This window comes from Malurus melanocephalus, unplaced genomic scaffold (assembly GCF_030028575.1).
Source record: "Malurus melanocephalus ecotype Western Australia unplaced genomic scaffold, MMel_1.1 scaffold_100, whole genome shotgun sequence".
NCBI classification, from domain to species: Eukaryota; Metazoa; Chordata; class Aves; order Passeriformes; family Maluridae; genus Malurus; species Malurus melanocephalus.
In genome coordinates, this window is record NW_026623332.1 from 921,917 (window position 1) to 936,646 (window position 14,730).

The 14,730-nt window shown below is 36.9% G+C and overlaps 1 protein-coding gene across 1 annotated transcript in view; it reads left to right on the plus strand.

The window, feature by feature from the left end:
* The window catches only part of MAN1A1 (mannosidase alpha class 1A member 1), a 133,599-nt gene that overhangs the window by 37,567 nt on the left and 81,302 nt on the right, over window positions 1-14,730 (plus strand). The window contains exon 3 of the mRNA XM_057368977.1: window positions 6,860-6,975. Coding sequence (XP_057224960.1) covers window positions 6,860-6,975 — 116 coding nt within the window. The remainder of the gene's footprint in view (window positions 1-6,859; window positions 6,976-14,730) is intronic.

Below are 14,730 nucleotides of genomic sequence, written 5' to 3' on the forward strand. Positions count from 1 at the left end.
CTGTTTCTTATTAGAAAAAAAAAAAAGGAAAAAAGGTTGCAAATGGTTGACTACTTTAAGGTAATTCTGAATTTAATTAGTTGAGAATAGGTTACCTTCAGCTCTGTGTCCTGTGAATTTCCTCCCAGCCTTCAGAAATGAAGCAAGAACTTCAGTTCACTATCATCCATCCAATTTGCCAAGACCATCTTTTCTTCTTGCTGTCAGATCTCAGTTTTTCAAAAATGCAATTTTTGGATTGTCTTAGTAAAATACAACACATTTCATTAGGCACGGTTTTGTTTAAAATACTTCTTCTTTGAATTAATTGCTGCATTTATGTTGCTTTGCGTACATTGGGAGTGCCTGTTATGGGATAAAGTGAGGAATAGCAGATTCCAGTGCYGTGTGGTGCTTTATGTTGTGTAAGTTACAGTACAGCTCTCCTSACACAGAAGAGGGGAGTTGTTTTCAAATAATACTGCTTCTGAGCTTATTTTTGAAAGAATAAATGCATGGATGGCTCCTTTCTATCTCCATTTTGTAGATAGATTRTAATGGCTGTTGTGTCTTGAAGGCAAGTCATGACTGTCATGATTTGTTTCTCAGAAGTACAAAAATACGATGGCTTTTGAGAGGTGTAATAACACATAGATGTGGGTTAGGAAATATCATCATGAAATACTGGCACTGTACCTAGTGTAGAGGAAGAGGAAAATGGCCAGTGAGGTGTCAGTGGGAGAAAGGATAGGGACAACTGGTGGTTCTAATTTGGGGGGAAGGAAAAGAGCCCTGCTTTTAGCACCTTTCACAAATTAATAGTAGTAGAGCTATTCTGTAGCTGAGGCCTTCTTGCTGAACTTGGAAATTACTATTTTTTTTGTTCTAAACTCAGGACATGAAAACAAATTGTGAAAACAGTGGTACTGCCTTGATCTTGGTGGTGTTCTGTGTGTGGAAGGGTGTATTTGATAAATAGAGGAAGTCTTTAGACTGGAGAGAGACACAGAGAGTCTTCTCATTTTCTTAGCAGAATTTGCTTTCTCTCACATGTGCACACCAAGAATAATACACTTTTAGAGAAACACTGAAACATATGTAAACTGAAACACTTTTTTTTGAAGCTGGTGCCACAAACGTGCCTCTGACCATTGCAATGTCTTTTTATTTCCTTTATATTTGCCACATTAGACTTCACCATGYCTTTTCAAATAGTTGTAGCAACTATTTTAAAAGACAAAAACATTCTTTTTAGTTTAATTCCATTAAAAGTTAAACAACTGTTTCTAAACTAATCAAAGAAATTGTAATAGTTCAGCACGTGTTAGCACCATCACTGAGCTTCAGCAAAACAGGGCATATCTTCTGGTATGACTTCTGYCATCAGTACTAACTGTTCTCTGACTATTCCTAGCAGAAAGTGGGCCCTGAAAAAGTGCTGTTAGTTTTTAAAACTTTGACCTTAATGTTTCATGATACTATTAACAATGCTTGCTAGACATTTGCTAATCGACCTTGCTGTTGTGGAAGTGGGAAAATCACAATTTTGCCAATTTTTTCATAGCATTTCACCACCGACCCCTGAACCCACAAGCTATTCCTCTCTAAGCCTTCTATACTAATTTTAAAACTAATGAGAGTTGCTGCAATGGCAGAGAACTCTTTCTAGRGGTGTTTTGTGTACTGAAGTGACTGTAATGGATGGGCTTTTTAAATTATCTGAAACGATGTTTCATGTGCAATATTGCCACTTTMATATTGTAACTTGTGGGCATAGTATAATTAATCTCTGCAAGTGAAAAAGGACCTTTCTGGAAGCGAAAAGGGAGGCATTTAATAAATACTCACAATCTGCAAACCCCAAGTACTGTAATTTAGTCAGATCCTGCTCCTCCCATTTGGAACTGTTTTTTGTCATCTCTTTTATGGGGCATTGAGGTTTGTGAATATTTTTCTTAAGCCTGCCAAAATTTATATTCAAAAGTGTCTTGGCAGTGTATAGCAATGTGTATTTTTAAACTCTTAAGTTTATTAATATAACTTAGACAATTAATTGTGCATSTATTTAAACAATGTATTCGTTTAAATTGAATGGATTCCCCCCACTCCAGTCTCRTTTTCACTTGTTGGTCTTCACTGTTCCTGCTGTATTCTTTGAAATTTTGTATTTTGGTATATGGTTTTAATTTTGGAAGTAAGCCTGACATCTGTCTCAACTAAATTAACTTGTGTAAAGAGTAATGTTAGCAAATATATGGATGAATGAATCAATACAGTACTTGTGAGAGGAAGTTGTGTTGCAAAAMAAAAAAAAAAAAGTGTACTGTCATTACAGATTTCAAAAAAATAAGTTTCCAGGTTTATTACTGGCCTCTGACAGGAATCCGTTGCATCTGGGGTCACGCTCTCAAATTACTCATCCCAATGCTGAAAAGTCAAATAACCAGAGTGAAGTTTGGCAGTGYAAAGAAGTTACTTGAGGTAGCTTCAACACTGGCAAACTGCAAACAGTTCCACAAACCCAGAAGTATTCCCTGACAGGTGATAAYTGTACTTAGAAAGAGCAAATGTTCCTAATTTAAACTGGCACTTAGTGAAACAGGAGGTATAATTCTGAGTTAATACACAGAACGGGCAGACTTGAGCTCTCAGTGAGTACTAAAGGTTGGCAGTTTCCCAGAACAATATATGGAGCTGCATAAAAAGGGTCATAGATGGGATGAACAAGGATTTATTGTTCCTTGTGGGGAGTGATATCCTTTGTAAGGAATTGGGTGGAGATAGYGGATTACTGGGCAGCATGTTCAAACAAAGGAAGGTGGTTCATAACAAAACATGTAGCAGAGYTGCATGGGTGCCAGAAGTGTGGTGGGTGCCAAAGGCTTCCACAGGAAGCACAGAGATAAGCAATGAAGGAAAAATTATTTGAGCTTTATCAAATACAAAGACACCAGAGCTGGCTCTAAAATGCACAGATGTATAAAATACTGGAGATGCAGAAGAGCATTCTAGAAATATCACGATATTGTTTCGTGTTACACATATGAAAAGCTGGCTTTGTTAAAAATTGAATGAATTTTTCTTTCCCCACTCTCCAGCGGTAATAGTCACTGAAATTAAAAGTGTTAGTATTGCTGAGGGTTTGCCAGTACTTGAGTCAAGAGTTTCATGTTTTGGCATAGCACACTTTAATAATTAATCACTCTTGACACTTTAAATTGCTAATGATATTGGATAGGAACCTTTTCAGTGAACTTTAAATAAAGGAAAACACTGTTCTAAGATATGAGTCAGCTTTTGCTACAATGCTCCAAGMTCAAATCAAAATGTTACTTTAGTCAGACCTATATGTATTTTTTAATGCCAAGCTTGGTATACAGGRGATGGGGGGAAATTGTGAACTATTGAGTGCACGAACATGTATTGATTCTGAACTATTCTATTTCAGACTCTTCTGGCCAACATATAAGCCATGTCTAAAAGCCTGGGCTAGACAAGTGAGAATTTACTTTGGCACACGCCCCGAAGGGTTTGGCCATAAGCCAGTTGTGGTTCTTAAACCATATGGCCATATAAGCTCAGTCACAGAGCTGTGCTAATAAGGTTGTCAYTCACATCCAGAGCAGTTCTCCCTGCAGTTTCCCTCCTGGAAACTCATACAAAGTTATTCATTCTCTGATCACTCTCTTTGTTCTGCTCCTGCTGCCCAGCCCCGAGATGCTCCATTCCCTATTGTAATTATTGTAATTTCTTTTTTTTTTTTTTTTYAGTTTGCGTGCACATACATTGGCATGGTTAGATATTAAAGGGCATGCAGTTTAGATGTGCATTACCCAGAGGAGATATAGGCTACCAGGTTTATATCRTACTGTTCTGAAATGCTGGGTGTTAAGYCATCATGGTTCATTGTCCACAAATCTTGTTAGCAATACATTCTTTTTCATTTTCTTCCAGATCATTACTGAAGATTTTAAGTGTTAAATTGGAAAGGAAGCTCTGTAGATGTTTCTCAGTAGTCAACTGGACATTTCATGTTGACTGATTTCTTTCATTATTTCTTCAGTTAGTAGTAGGCTGCTTTATGTGTTCTGCATTAACCCCATGGATTAGGTGATGCTGTTAGTAAAGAGCAGAGAGAAAAGTAAAGGGTTAACAACTGAAGTAAAACAAAGCATATATGAGCATTTGATCTGGAGGTTTTGGTAAAGACTAATAATTCTTCTCTTTGGCAGGTTTGTACATCTGGTTATCTCTTTTATCATCCAAATTACTTCCTCTGAACTTAGGTTTTATCAGTTTCAAGTTCATTTTCTCTACCTTGAGTATATATATAATATATATATATATATAATTATTATCTGCAAAATATATCTGTATTTACCTGAGGTGTATAAATTCACTCCAAGTATTGTTTGTGAGATCTTCCCCCTGCCTAGGGCAACYGTGAAACTCTACCATGGTGACTTCAACTTTTCTGGCACCCTTTGTACCATGGTGCTCACTGTTAGTCAAATTTATAGCAGTACCRTAGGTGTATAGGAAAACAGTCCTCTTGGCCAAATATTCTGTGTCATGAGTGTGTACTTGGAATTGCCTGGCAATAATCTTTGCTTCCTGTAGACCAGGGCTGCTGTGTAATTCCTTGGAAAAGTCATGTAGGAACTAACAGGAATGATAACTGTATTTAATAATTTATGTGCTGTGCTTTGAGGAGCATAGCTTATATAAGCTTGTGAAATATTTGGTCTTATCCCATAATAAGAAATGTTAATTTAATTTTTTTGCATTCCTTTTCATCCCCCACCACTGGTTTGTGTGACTGGTTACTAATGGACTGTTCAGCGTCACAATTTCCGTACCACYCTTAAGTTTAAGTTATCCTGTTGGCTGGCTTAATGTAAACTGCAATTGTTCACAAGTCATAATTCTGGCCTCTGAACTGACACTTTCAGTATTCCTTTGTCTTTTATCAAGAACTTTGAAGTAGAGCTGCTTGAGACAAACTTGACTAATTGTCACTTTAATTGTTTTATTCTGTTTCCTGGAGCCTTCAGAATAATAGCAAAAGTTATTTCAAAAAAAGTAAGATCTACTTGAGATTCTAGCTTTCTTTTTTTTTTTTTTCTGTCTGTCTGCAAGAAGAAGTCTGTGCTCTAATCAGGCCATATATGCCAGATTCAGGAAAAATAAATCATAGTAAATAGATGACTCCAAGGGTGATTTCTCAATAAGGTTTCTCCTTATTTTCTTCTCTTCTAACTTAGTAGTGAATTGCAGCTCAAGTACTAATCCTTAAAAATGAAAGCTCAACTCTTTAGTGGTGGTGTTAGTTGTATTACAAGAGGATTATGACAAAGAATGTCTTTGCACCGTGAGCCTATCACAATCCACTGAAGCAAATCAGGTTATAGATGATTTTTCTGTAAGCAGAGCTCAATTGTGAAGGTTCACTAGGAGCTACTTTTGTTGTATGGAGTTGCAAGACATCTCCAGAACTTTTGCAGTAGTGCTCTTCAGCAGATGTCCTCCAGCAGTTTTCCATAGTCACTTACTTTCTCTTAAACTCAGGAAAAATATAGGTTGCTTAGCCAAGTTTAAAGGAATACTTTTCCTTTAATATTAGAGAAGGGCAGCCAAGCTCCAAATAAGCTCTGGGAGGATATTTTGTTGTTCTTTCCAAAGTATGCTGCAGTTTTATTAGTGGAATATCTGGGGGAAAACAGAGATTACTTCCTTCAGAGTAGGAAAGCGACATTCCAAAACGCGTGTTATAAGCAGCTACTAAAATAGAGAAAGCATCTGGTTCTGTTAAATGAACCGAATAACTGCCATAATAACCTCAAATATTATTTTGTTWAAGATGGTGGAAATGGAAAATTATTTTCTACCTGGAAGGTTAAATTAAGAAAATTATGTCAATCCTGCTATATAGAGCTCTCCAATCACCTCTCTGTTTCATGTRAAAGCAGAAACCCGTGATGGCAGTGAACACAGGAATTGACTGAAATAGTAGTTTTCTTTCTTATATATGAAAAATTTGATCCTGATATTTGATAAGTTTACAAAATTAAGTTTAATTTTTCATCAGGTATTTCAGAGACAAGATGATAATTAAGTTCTTTAAAATTAGTTGTAGCTACTATCTCATTATTCCCCCTGCAATCAATTCCTGAATRAGTAGTCAGCTATTCACCTGACTCATTAGCCCTRCTGAGGKAGATAGGAATTGGACCTAATGRCTTTCTCTGTTGATTRMAACCTAAATTATTTTRTAATTCTAAATGTTTACTTCAAAATCAGAGTCTYCCCTAAAATATAACAGTGGTTTTCCATTCATTATGAAAAATGTGGGGAGCCAAGTTCAGAAATACAAATTTTAGTAAAGCGGTCAAAATTGAATTTTTGACATTATCAGTAAATGGGAATTGAAACTCTTCCCAGACAAAAATGGTGTTTTGAAAAGGTCAAGGTAAATTTGAAGTAAGCATGGGAAAGTATTTCAAGTGACTGTGTTTTCTTGAACCCCACTCTCCACAATAACCTTTCAATTCCTGAGATTTACTGGTTCTTATGTCATTTTACAGTGAACTGTTCTAGCAGTGTTTTGAAATGCAAACATGGCTGAAAATGCAGTGCATCAGAACAGCTCTYCAAAAGTTCATTAGTGGAAGAAATRCTTAAATATTATGATGTTGTGTTGTGCCATGGGAATCAAAGTTAAGGCTGTGAATTACTAGTTACCACTTGAATGCTTATGCACCCAGTTTTTAATTGCATTAATTGAAATTGGATTTTGAAATTRGAATTAATTTAAATTAATTAGATCTAACTGAAAAGTCTTCTGTTGGAAAGTAAATCACTGGTGCTTCGTGTATTTCAGGTAACATACAAGGAGCAACAATCGTGGATGCCCTTGATACATTGTACATCATGGAAATGAAAGAGGAGTTCAAGGAAGCMAAGGAGTGGGTTGAAAAAAACTTGGATTTCAATGTGGTAAGCAGCGTTGCTGACTAACATTTAATGCTTTGTTCAGTCTCCAAGGACCAGTTGGGGACTGGGTTCTGGTATTACAGGCGTGATGCAAGGCTGCAGAATTTAGATCATTGATAGATAAAACAAGGCAGGAAGCTGGAATGTGGGAAATTTAGTGCTCTGCTGATGTGCCCTTTTTCCCTCAGAGAGATTTAGGTAGATGGAAGGCAACAAGCTGGACTGAAGGAAGGAAAAAAGAAATACAGTATTTGCCATTGTAAAGTAAAWAACAGCCTTTTCATCTTTTCTGGGTAGAAGAATTGGAACGCTTCAAGCATTAATTTTTTCATTATGTAAATCCTTTACATTTTCACTTTGTGAAATCTTCCACAAACTTTAGTTTTGTTTAGAGAAAAGTACATGCCATACATRCTGTTAGGTTGCTTTGCCTTTGTCTGTTCCAGTAAAGTTGAATATCACAAGTTAGGCTGAACTGTTGGCACAACTGGACTGCTTTARTCTTATGAAGCATCAGCTCTTCACMACTGCATGTACAAATCACACTATGAAGTGGCAAATGCACAGTTGAGGGCTAACTTCATTRTTGAAGCTTTTATTCTAGAAAGGCCCTGAACAGGCAGGAACCTGTTCAATTAATTTGAGAAGTCCTGGGTTTCGTATTTTTTCTATTTTTTTTTCTTTTTTTTTTTTTTTTGGTTTTCTTTTTTTTTTTGTGGGGGGGGGCAGAGGATTTCTTGTAATTACTGGGTACAGAGAGCTGATGAAGCACCTCTGATCATGTAGTAAAGTAGGCATGGTACACTGAGCACTTAAAAGCTCTTGTGGTTGACATGCTTAATGTTAGAAACACTCTCTGAAAACAAAGTASTCTTTCTAATAAGTTATGCAAAAGTCAGGTTTAATTAGGTTCTCTTCCATGCTTGAGAATTAATTATCCTTTTAAGAAGGAGTTAATAAGAGTGGATATTACATAGTTTATATAAGCAGTAATTTAGTATGCATTTATATTTACATTTATAAGGTAAATAGAGGATGTTAAACAGTGCTCCTGTGTAGTGTCAGAAGCCTGAATGGCATGCTAACTTTATTTTGTGTATAAGAATTTAATTTTCATAGGTGTTTTATTATAATATTAAATTCCTGTAATATTAAATTCCATTAGGTTGGTATTATCAAGATGTTGAAAAAATGAGAAAAAAACAACAGAAAATAACAAACTCCACTTAAAAGGATAGGCGGAGCTCTACTTGRAGGAGAGTTGTAAAGCATTGTAGGGTGATTTGCATTGTTGACATGAAAATCTTTAAATTTACATAAATTTTGCTATATTTGGTATTGGAAAGTATATATACTATTATACACAGTATTGCCTACATTTCCTCCTTTTAATGCACTTTTTTTTCTCAGTAAAGCTTATAAGCTAAGAAAACATCTGAAATTTCATATTCCATTAGTTGGTCAGTGCAGCAGTCGAGCAGATTTACTAAAGCTRCTTTACAAATTACTGATGTGCGTCAGTAATAGTGTATTGTTACTGATATTCCTGTAAATAGCAGCCTGGAGTTCGACACCTCACAATATGATTTTCATAATACTTCATAATCATATGTAATTGAATTTTACATTGACATCAGCAGCAGGAAGATGAATTTTCCCAAACTGGAACAAGAAAATTAAAATAAATAACTGCAACACTAAATTTAATAATGGATGTCCATTTGTTTAATGGCTGGATTGCTGGAAGCTACTCAGCTTGCACTTTTGTTTAGTTTTCCACTTCAAGTAGAGGGTTTAGATTCAAATGCTGGTTTGTATTTGTATCTTACAGTGTAAAGAACAGCAGTTCTCTTTTGTGTTTAAGTGTTTATTATATGTCGGGCCTTACTTGACATTTTSTGCAATAATGTTAGGTATACTATTACTTGCTCCTGTTTTAGAAACCTTTGTCCCATGAAAGTGATTTGTTTGGAATAACTGGCACACTGGCATATCCTTAAGAGTTATCCTTTGTGAGCAGTAGAAACTTGTGTTTGATGTTTGTGGTCATTGCCTGGGCAGCGACTGCTTAATCAGCATATTTGATCTTTATTTGCATAAATGGTATTAGTTGTTCTCTCCATTTATTCTTAGAACCATGCCTTTCAAATCTTTAATTTTATTTAAGATGTTCTTTACAAAAACAGCTGTGGCTCTATTCTGTGGCAGAATTTTTTCTCTTTATGTTCTATGTCAATGCAGCTGAATATAGGAAAAATTTACGAACTCTAAAARATACTCATCAAACTACTTGGCCAGCACTCAAACCATTCTCAACATCTGATCATAAAAGCTTCCTGATGTCACTTTGTAAAGTAGGCTCTAGTTTATCCACATGAAAGGATTTCTGGAATAAAGATGACCTAATGGGAAATGGCAACATCTCTTTATGCGCTAGATTTCAGTCCCACGATTCAATGAATTAGATGTCAGGGTTGCTCTTCTCTACCTTTCCAAAGATAGGTTTTGATTTTGAAGGAAAATTCTAGTTAAGTCAGCAGCACCTTTCTTGGCAAACCTGTGCATTTTAGTAAGCTTGTGAGTGGATGTGTTTAGAAGCTTCCCCTTTTGGAGTATAACACACTTGGGCTAATTTCATTAYAGCTGTAGCTGGTAGCCTTAAGATTTTATAACTGAGAAATCCATGTTGCAATGCTTGGAGCTTTTTTATGTCAAAACTGCTGACGTTTTTTGTATTTGAAACCTTGCTGAAGTTTCAGCTAAACTGAGACATTCCCTCAGGAATTAAGTTGTATTTTCTGATTCTGTCAACATTCTAAGATATAGATGTACTTATAACTTTGGAAAGAGTTGGCATTTGCAGTGGCTAAATCCACGGTCTTTTCACGGTGGATATGTGCTCTGTTCTCTGCTAAGTCACTTCATCTCTCTGGGGGATTTATCTTTGCTCTTGTCATTAATATAACCAAGGCTTTCCTCTGACCTCCCCACAGGCACTGTTGCCCACACACCACTTTCCAGTGCACACCCCAAGGCTGGACTGTGTCTCAGCAGGTTACAAGGGAGGAAAAGGGAACCAGTCTTCTGTGGGATCTTTAGGGAGCTTGGCTGTTTCCTAGSTACAACTACATGCTGCTGCCTGCCCCTCTGCTCTTATTTTTTATTGTTAGTTTTGGAAGCTGCACACACACACACAGAGCTTTCTCAAAGATCTGCTGTACCACCACCCCACTTCTGGGTCACACTGGGGAGGAAAAGGCTGTYGGTCTCTGCAGTGCAAGAGCCAAATCATACTGAATGCATGCTTGGGAAGAGAGAGAGGAAAAGGCAAATGAAAGGGTCAGGTGTAAGGCAGTAGTGTGGTGCAGGAGCTGAGCCCATGGCACAGCAGTGAAGGTTTGGGAGTTGTTAAGCATTGGAATTAATGGTGCTTTGCTTCCACACCCACACACCCCTCAATATTTTTAGGATGAGTGACTGAGTGATCCATCCTCTTTTCTTCAGCACTGCTAAACTCCTTCCCTGCAAAAGGGCAGTCTTGCCTGTACTGCCTGCTGGGAGCAGTCCTTGGTGTCCTAAAGCATGTCTGGACATTGACTGGAACAACAGGGGCACACACCAAGACCAGAAGATGCGAGCAATCAAATTGTACAGGAGGCAGGGCTTGACTTCATGCCCTGACCCACTGATCAGCTGTCTGATGTAAGTGTAGCCAGACAGGATCAGCATGGGAACAAGACAGGGGGCAGAAAGCCATGCACTTGTTGGGAAATGAGGAAAGAATGAAGAGCATTTCATTATTTGCTCTCAAAGAAAGGTTCTAATGAATTGGGGAACTGCATAAAAAGAATGAGTAAGAAGGTGAGGGTACCCTCAGTCTTGTGTCTTATCAATGCTCTCAAGCAGAGCTATTTTCAGAGGTCAGTCAGTCAGTCACTGTGTCTGATTTTATAAGCCACTTTTGAAGCCTGAAGGCTGACTTACTAGTTCTGATTTTAATCTCTTAGCTCAGAAAATCTGAGTATCTTTTTAAGATGTTTTGTCAGCACCCTCATGCAACATAGAAGGTTCGTGAGTGATATGTCTACTATTTGGGAATGGGAAAAGAGCTGGAAAAGTTAAAGAAACTTGAAGTTATGTTTCTTCTCTTCTGTCATGTATAGACTAACATATCCCCTTTCCAAGATCCCAGAAYAGCAAATATTATTTACATCTATAAGGCTTCCAGCATTTRWCATTGGCTCAACTGTWTGTAAGGTATGGCAGTCAGTAACAGGACAGACTTTCTGTTTTCAGTTTGCTTATTTCAAACTTCAGCATCTGAAAATCTAAATTCTTCTATTCTCAAACTGTAGGAATTGTGATTGACTTTTAGTTGTATTTAACAGTCCCCAGCCTAATGTTCTGACTTGGAACATTATAGTTTTTTGGCTCTTTATTCTTCRTGTTTTTTCCTCTTCAAGTGAGAAAATCAGAAAGTTTCCTAACAAAACAAATTGGAACCGAGTAACTTTCCCATTTAAAAAAAAAAAAGTTGTGTGGGAGGTGTGAGTAAATGTATAATGGGTCTGAGGGAGATGATAAGAAAGGCAGAAGTGGAAAATGGTTCTCTCGTTTGTGGGACTATTTGATTACTAGTTTGCCACATAGCTTATTAGTACACTMTAAATGCCAGACTTCAAAGTGACTTGATTTTGTTTTGATTATGTGTAAGAACCCATTTTGATGGGCTAAAAGGAGATCCTGCAAATCCATTACTAAACGCAGTTCTTTTGCTGCTAGAGTTCATTAATGACTTCAGTAGCACTTTATTTTTTTGTCTGTTGAAGATCTTGCAGCTCACCATGCAGGGACTTCAGCAAGGTTAAATAACATGTTATGCAATAACCAGGCTTTGACACTTGTGTTAAAAAGGTTGCTAAGATTGTTTCCCGTGTCTTTGGGAGCTGAATATTTTAGCAAGCTGTCAGTAAGTTTCATTTGGGGAATGTGAATGAAACTTTTTTCCTCATAATTGCAAATAATTAAAATATTTTTAATTGCAATAGTTGAAAGTGAGCTATTGTTGTACTGTCTGTGGTTGTACCATACTTCCTGGGCTGCTTAAAAATGCTAGGATTTGTTGCTGTTCCCAACMTTTGTGCTTCAACAGGGGAATAKTATTATTTTATAGTAATAATAATTACAAGTTCTTCTCAGTTCACTGGAAATGTGGGCCCTTTGTGTCCAGTTTTTAGTCTAGAATTATATACATTATTCAGCATTGTTCAGTATAGGGTCCCTGGTGTTCTCTTGCACAGCCTGTTAAACTGCAGGATATGGGCTGCTTGCCATTTGTGCGTGGGGGAAGTCGCTATATTCCCTATACATTGGAGCAATAGGTGGAAATGCAGATGAGGTGACTGAAGTTCTGTACATTCTTGATGGTACAAGAACAGGAGAACCAAAAGAAGGAAAGTTTTGGAAAGAATGTGGGCCATAGAGGAGACTGAAACATATTATTTGGTAGGATCTGTGGCATTATTTTTATTATCTTTATAAAAATTAAGAAAGTAAGGTCTTTATCAAATAATCAAATGTAAGTTAAAGTGGCTTGATTATTGGCAATGCATTCATCTGTGTGAAGAGCATAGAGTATTTTCTCCAGTTGAATTTTGAATGACAGAACATGTACCCGGTACTGCGGGTAAGTGCCAGGTGGAACCTAACACTGGATAAATAAAATTAGGTTGTGTTTCAAATGTTGTGTTCATAAGTGAGGGTGACTTCCAATGAGAAAATAGAGACRGAAATTGTTTTGGCCTTGGTCTGTGAATTGTGGAGAGGAGGATTACGAGGAATGAGATGCATTAAGGAAGTGTTCCAGAAGGATGTTAATACTGATTTTTGGGAAGCTGGAGGGGTTCAATAGGCACAGGCCTTCAGGAGAGCCCAGCTGACTGTAGTTTGTTGTCTGAACAGTGCTTTCAATATTAATTTCAATAGGAACTGTTTGAAGCCTCAGTAGTTTACCAGTTGWAGTCATAATCCTCTGGTTTATGGAAAGGTGAGGGAAGTTGAATGGGGAGATGCAGCTGAGGTCAGATTGGCCCGGTCATAGGTTTGCAAATAAAATAGAAATTCTGATTAACACAAGGTAACTCACCACCCATTTGGTTATGTTTGATAGCTTTTGAAGATGGGACTTCCTAAGCCATTGCCAGTCTCTCTTTCTTTAAAAGGAATTAGTATAATAGGTTTACTAGTTACAGCTGTAATGTTCTCCAGTGTCTTGAGTGTTTCTGAGCTATGGTTCTTCTTTTGCTTAAAATCCTCTCCCCTTGTTTTAACATGACTTTGGTGTTAATTGTCTGGCCARCAATGTCAAGGATATTATATCTCTTTGTCAAAATAATTTCATCTTTAGAAGCTCATCAAGGAAACCAGAGGAAATTCCAGGAAGTTGTCACAGTTTTGTTCTTGCACCAAATATTGGTTTCATATGTTGTTTTTTGTTTTGTATTTTTTTCTCAAGTACGGTGAGCAGAAGTCGCAACTTCTCTGGATCTTGTGTAGTATTTAGACTTTTCCATTTATGGTTCAAATAGTGAATGATACATTACWGAATAAATTTAAGATGAGAGACCCAATTACTTGTATCATCAATTAACATGAGGACCCTAGAAGTAAAATAAAAATGTTATTTCCAAGTATGTATCAAGCTGATATTGCATAGAAACAATGTGATGGTAGCACAGATGTGGACTTACAAATGTGCTCATACAGAGCACATGGCYGCCATGCAGTCTAATTGGAGAACTAATGTAACGATCATGAAATTTGTGCAAACTGTATGTAGATTATAAAAATATGAAAAGAGGGTAATGATCAGGGTGTGGCATCTTTAATGTGTCTTACAAAAACCTTGAAAATCAAACCACAAAGAAGGGTRAAGTTGGTGTRGCAGAAATCTACTTTTAGGGCAAGRTCATTTTYCTTATCAGACTACTTCTTCACACAAACTTTCCATGTAGAGATGTTTCTTTGGCATGAAATATAAAACTTTAACTGTTTTGCAAATTGCTGTAATTTCTGTGCTGAGAATGTTACTAACCTGCTACAATGAGTTAACTGAGTAACTGTGTATTAGGCATACAGCTTTCAAATCTGCCATTAATGACACGTCTGTCTCACTGTTTGTCTGCTTCAGTGGCTTGCAAAAAGATTTTGRTAAGAGGCAAGGATTTCAAATGAAGGTTCAGAGGTTCAAGGGACCTAYTGGGAATGTGATAACTTTAGAAAAATGGTTGCCTAGAAGAAATGTCCTGAAAGATTACCCCTTCAACACACATTCAATTGCATTACAGTGCAATTAATCTTTGTAGCTCAACAGTAAAACCTTTATTCACATTACTTCCAAGTAGTCTTCTTGTCTAATTTCCAGAAGAAGATGTCAGTGCACRCATACTGAGCCTTCCTTAAGGGGTCTTTGCACTCCTTGTAAGAYTGCAATGGTTTTGTGAGTTTAGTGGTCATATTAAATCCAGAAAGGCAAAATGCAAGATTCTGAAGACAAAATATTCAGGTCATACACCACTCAATTTACTTCAAGCAATTGAAAATCAAAAAGTAATTTAATTCAGTTCTCAAAGGAAACACAAGTGTCTGGGATATCTGATTAACTCATTTCCTCATCTGACACCTACCTCTTTGCAGCTTCAGCCTTCCCACATGAAAGAAAAGTACTTGACATGCTGAGGCTCAGGACTGAAATGGAAA